The sequence below is a fragment of the Chenopodium quinoa genome, unplaced genomic scaffold (assembly GCF_001683475.1).
Source record: "Chenopodium quinoa cultivar QQ74 unplaced genomic scaffold, ASM168347v1, whole genome shotgun sequence".
Taxonomy (NCBI): domain Eukaryota; kingdom Viridiplantae; phylum Streptophyta; class Magnoliopsida; order Caryophyllales; family Amaranthaceae; genus Chenopodium; species Chenopodium quinoa.
The window spans coordinates 3,973,916-3,980,036 of NW_018742461.1; the positions used below are offsets into that span (position 1 = coordinate 3,973,916).

The 6,121-nt window shown below is 33.0% G+C and overlaps 1 protein-coding gene across 1 annotated transcript; it reads left to right on the plus strand.

Annotated features, from left to right (window-relative positions):
- The first annotated feature begins 3,081 nt into the window (after positions 1-3,081).
- On the plus strand, positions 3,082-4,935 carry LOC110718449 (uncharacterized acetyltransferase At3g50280-like). Its single transcript, XM_021897278.1, has one exon. The coding sequence runs from the start codon at positions 3,216-3,218 to the stop codon at positions 4,620-4,622; it is 1,407 nt and encodes a 468-aa protein (XP_021752970.1). The 5' UTR covers positions 3,082-3,215; the 3' UTR covers positions 4,623-4,935.
- Positions 4,936-6,121: the final 1,186 nt, after the last annotated feature.

Below are 6,121 nucleotides of genomic sequence, written 5' to 3' on the forward strand. Positions count from 1 at the left end.
CATATCCATCCCCTTTGGAGAACCTACATTGCAGTGCAAGATTTATTGATCAATAATACAGTTTTAGAACGCCACAAACCTAAGAAATCTACATTAGGAATGAAACCAAATTCTGCCAACTATAAGCAGTGAGACTATATCTTGCAATGCATGAACATAAAATCAAAAATGCATTAGTAATTAAAACTAATCCCCTGTTTTCCTATGTACATGTACACGTATGGGTGATTGAGGATTGAGATTAACCCCAGAGATCGATAAATTAACTATTATGAAACTTGTACACATCAACCTATTAGGCTTTTAGTTCTTATTAATCATATCGAATAAGCTATAAGATTTTGATGACCTTATACGTGCTAATAAGCACCCAAAAAAATTCAATATAGACATACAAGATGAAGGGTCTAATACCAATTTACCATACATCAATACTCGATGAATTGGGGATTAGAAGAAAGTAAAGAAACTAAAATTGAAGTGTAAATGAATGTATATATAAATGTGAAGTAAACAAAATGTACCATTGTTTCCAAAGATTTGTGGTGGAATACGACCCAATTTGGATTGAAGAAGCTCCCAACTTTCATCATAACTTAAACATCTGATCTCATGAACTATTGCTCTCTCATGTATTTGCTCAGCCACCAGCATATTTTCTGTAGTGAACAAAAATTTGCTTTCGGAATCTTTGTCGTCGTCTCCAGGAAATGCTGCTTTTATACCATCCCAAATATCACAACTTCTTAAATTATCTAAGATCACCAAACACTTCTTTTCAAGCAAAATTTCATAGAGCTCCTTAATTAAAACTTGATCAGTCATTAATCCAATCTCATCACTCGAATTCGTTGCAAGAGAGGTTAAAATCCCTCTTAGCACACCAGAAATTGTGCAATTCTGAGGCACATAAACCCAAGAAAACCTGTTAAAATGTTTCTTAATCACATGATTAAAGAAAACTTTCCTAGCCAAAGTAGTCTTTCCTACACCACTTTTTCCAACTATGCCAAAAACTCTGTTTTCCCCAGTCTTTCAAACCAAATCACCCACAATTTTCTTCACTTGATCATCCAAACAAATATATATTTTTCTTCCTTGACCACATCTAGTGAATACCCTCTAGACGTCGATATCTCAGTATCCGATCTTGTGATCTTGATACCGTAAGCTTGAAGCCTTGAAGTTAACGTAGCGATTTTAACTCTCAAAGCCTCGATAGCATTACTAGCATCATGAATTGCTTTAGCCTCCCCAAGAACCCATAAGTACCTTTCAAGCCTATTCTTGATCACAAAAGTTTTTCCTGCATACTCTTGCTTTTTATGACTTATGAGTTTAAAAAGAAAACTCTCAACAACTTCCTCAGCCTCATGCCCGATTTCTTGTATTTGAACAACCCACCTACTAACCCTTGGATCAACATATCGACATGCATCAGCTTCCCTCAAGAAGCAATGCATCCAATCGAGCTTGTCTCTAAGCTGCTCCACCTTTTCTTTTATCGATACTAGATTTTCTTCTTCCTCGACGAGAAGATTTCCTAGCCGTTGCACGGCTGATTGAACAGAAGACTCTGCCATTGATGCAGGGAAAATCTTATTCTTCTGTTACATATTTTGTTTGAAATTTTTGTAAACATTTTTTCTAAAGAATTTGTGATTAAGTCATGATGAATTTTCATGTTTGAAACATTCAATTAGCTCTAAGCTGGCAGACGGCCTTCGTTGAATTATTTACTCCTACTTGTAATTTGATTAGTAAGCTGATTAATTTTCTTGGTTAACGTGCAATGAACTCAATGTCAAATTACAAGCAAATACTGCAAACGTAACACCATTGAATGATGCAAATGGACTAACCAGTTTATTTTATTGATGATGTAGATGCTTAATTCATAGGCCATTAGCCTATATAGAAGCCCAATCAAATTGACAAGCACAAAATGATGGCCCATGTACAAATCTTCGTATTGAATTTTTTATACGTGGTATTATTTTTTTATTGTTTTATTTTAACTTTTTACATTGAGTGTTTAACACTATTTTTTTTCAAACATAGATTTTATGAATTATATCTAGACATACAGAATTACATATGCCAAGATCGAACAATTTCAGATTAATTTTTCAGTTTACTATTTCCATCCCGCTTCAATCATCACAAAAAATTTTACATCCATTGGTATACCTAGAATACAACTAATCAAGTTCAACAAAGTTAAAATGTTAGTCATCCTTATGTTAGGTGGAGTATCCCAATATACATATGTTAGTCATCCTCCTCTTATTTCTAAATATATTCGAAGTACCAGACAATATGTAAGATTGTCGATATAAAAAGAGTCATAAGAGAGAAATGAATTAGATGTGATTCGATTTCAAGTTTTGGGGGTTCTCATTTCCCAACTACTTATTTTGAAGTTATGATGTAGACCTTGTTCACTTCACCTTACAAAAAAATGATATTCAGTAAAAATAATTTCATTTCAATAAAAATAAGTTCAGCTTGGTAGAAATAATTTCAGTTCCCAGTTCAGTTAAATAAGTTCAGTTCAGTAAAAATTAGTAATTTCAAAGAAGAAATATAATAGACAATCTGTAAAATTAATTTCAATTCAATAAACATAATTTAAGTTCAACAAAAATAATTTCAGTTCAGTAAAAATAATTCCATTTCGGCAAAAATAAGGTGAAGTGAACAGGGCCGTTGAGAGAATTCTTATGACTACATCATACAATAATGAAGATTGTTGAAAGAGACATCGTTCAATTCCTTTACGTGATTTGTATTATTGACCTTAGAAATAATATACTACCTCCGTTAATTATTATGTAAATAAAGGAATATTATTTGTGAGATATAAAATATTTCTTTGTTGCACATAATAATTAACGGAGATAGTATTATTCTTCTGGCAACATATGCCTAATATCGACAAATTTGCTATAATTATTTTGATTTATCATATCTAATCTTGCTTTGCACAAAATATTATGATAATACCCCTAAAGCCAAGTAAATACAGTAGTAGTTCACTAGTTCCAACCTGCAATATAATAAGCAATGATTTTGAACTACTATAACTTTAATTCCAATCATCATAGTAATTAAAGAGAAAATTTTGAGGTATTGATTCCCCCATCTTCTCTAGCAAAATTAGAAAATTATTCTTCTTCTTCATCATTTTCATCTAAAAAAAATCATCCAACTTTATGTTGAACTCTTGTGAAGAAATTAGTCAAATTAAACTCATTTCTGAATGTTTTGTTACACCCAAAAATGAAGTTGAATCCTCGAATCAACCTCACTATTTAGGCCCGATTGATCTGGCCTTATTATCCTTAGACCAAATGCAAAAAGGTCTCCTTTTTCCTTCTAAACCCAAAAATATTAAATCTCATCTTTTAGACAAGTTCAAAAACTCATTGTCTATTTCCCTTGTTCATTTCTACCCTTTAGCTGGTCGATTAGCCACCCAAAAATTCCATGATGAACATGCCATCTGGGTGTACGTGGATGGTAGCAAGGGTCCTGGTGCTCGCCTCATCCACGCTTCTGTAGATGATCTACTTTGTTATGATCTGATCTCATCTAATGATGTCCATCCAATTGTCCGGTCATTTTTTGACCTTGGTGAGAAAGCGGTCAATCACGACGGTCATACAAGACCTCTTTTGTCAATTCAAGTAACCGAGCTTCTTGATGGAGTCTTCATTGGGTTTACAATGAACCACTCTATTGCTGATGGTACCTCATTATGGCATTTCATTTCTACCTTGTCCCAAATTTTCCTTCAATTGGATGACAATTATGATGGGCCTAAAGAAAATGCCATCATGTCCATCTCTCACAGGCCCATTTTCGAGCCCTTTTTTCCTGTTGGGTTTGGCCCAATTCTCAAGTTGCCTTTTCTTGAGCCCAATGAGTTCATAACTCCAAACATTGACATAGGTCCGTTAAGAGAGAAAATATTTGACTTCTCGTCCACTTCAATTTCAAAGATCAAAATCATGGCTAACCAAGAATGCGGACTAGGCCACCATACTATCTCTTCCTTCCAAGCCTTGTGTGCATTTCTATGGATATCCGTCACACGTGCTCGGAACTTGGAACCCGATCAAGAGACCACCTTCGGAGTGGCCATAAACTTCCGACCCAAAATCAACCCGCCATTGACCGGTGACTACTTTGGGGGGTTCATCAAAAGAGCCCATGGTACTTGCAATGTAGGAGAGCTTTTGGGCAAAGGTTTAGGTTGGGCTGCAACAATCATCCATGAACTTATTATTGGCCTAGATGATAAAGCGATACGTGCCTTTCTTAATAGGCTTATTGAGGCACCTTTTGTGGTTCAGCCCAATATGACTAGTGTGTACTATCAGCCCAATAGCTTGTTGATAGGCGGATCGACGAAATTCGATATGTATGGGCCTGAATTTGGGCTTGGTAAAGCAGTGGCTGTTTTAGCCGGGTATGGTAACAAAGAAGATGGGAAGGTGACTGCAAATCCAGGACGTGAAGGAGGTGGAAGTGTTGATTTAGAAGTGTGTCTTAGGCCAGAGACAATGAATGCTCTTGTATTAAATGAGGAGTTCATGAGTTTTGTCTCGTATATTTGAATTCAATTATTCATTGTTACTCCGCTGGCCATGAGAGCTGATACACATACAACACCATTAGAAATTTGATAAATCATTAAAAGAGAGGAGAAAACTAGGAGTCAAATATAAATTGAATTCAAATGGAACTTGGACCCATAATTCTAGCCATTAAAAACATGAAAAATTAAAGTTGTATGTAGGGACCACATATAACAATTATATTATTAATTAAAAGTATTTTTAATAAGAGTTGAGTAATTTCACATGTATAAATTACATTCTTTGTGGAGAAGCCATACTTTTATGGGGTAAAAAAAAAAAAAAAAAAAAAAAAAAATTGGCTAATTATAGAGGCATGTGAAAAAAAAATGTAGACATACTAACTAGTAACTAATCTAATGAAGATTTTCAATAATTGTATTGTTTGAAATATTATAATTTTCACATACTTATACGTTTTTTACTTTTTTTTGTAATTTATACATTAGAATACATTTAGTAATGTGAGATTACTCTATTCAATAGATTCCTCTAAAGTACTTTTGAATAAAATATCATTTTTTTGATAAATACTTATACTAACTTTTTTTTTTTTTAAGGATACTTGTACTTATTAAATATTAATGATATAATCTTGATATACTCCCTCGGTTTTTAAATACTTGCTCCGTTTCTCCACGCACGGAGTTTTAGGAGAAATTGGAGAAAGTAATAAAATATATAGGTAGTGGGGAGGTGGAAGAATAAAAAAAATGGTAAAAATCAAAAATAGTTGAGAGGATTGGAGGAGAGAGAATATAAAATTAATAAAATATGATTTATGTTGGGTCCACTAGTTGAAAAAATAAATTAAATATTGTAAAAGTTTTCCAAATAAAGAATTGGAACAATTATTTGAAAACGGCCGGAAAAAGAAAGTGAAGCAAGTATTTAAAAACGGATGAAGTAAGCATTTATTTATTTAATTATTGACAAGTTTTTGTATAATAGTAGTACATACTTCTCTATTCTCAATGAATGAGACATTGCAGCTTTATAGTGGAAGAGAAAAGTGTTTGTAATTTGTCATATACTCATATGTAATCAACACACTATTCAGAAGAAAATTGAGGACAATTCTAGAAATAAAGTAGTGAGATAAAAATTTAATAATTTAATTACTAATGTGGACATTTCTTTCTAACAAATACCATATTATAAAGAAAATTGACCTCTACTCTATATTCATTTTTATCTTAGCTAGCAAAAAATCAAATATGGAGGAAACAAATCATCAACAGATAAAAATTCTCTCAGAATTTTTTATCAAACCCAAATATGAAGTTGAAGCTTCAAAACAACCCCATTACTTAACCTCAGTTGATCTTATATTCTTATCTTTAGACCATATGCAAAAGGGTCTACTTTTCCATGCTAAACCACAAAACATACAATCTCAACTTTTAGACAAGCTCAAAATTTCATTATCTCATGCTCTTGTCTATTTCTACCCTTTAGCCGGTCAACTTGCTACTCAA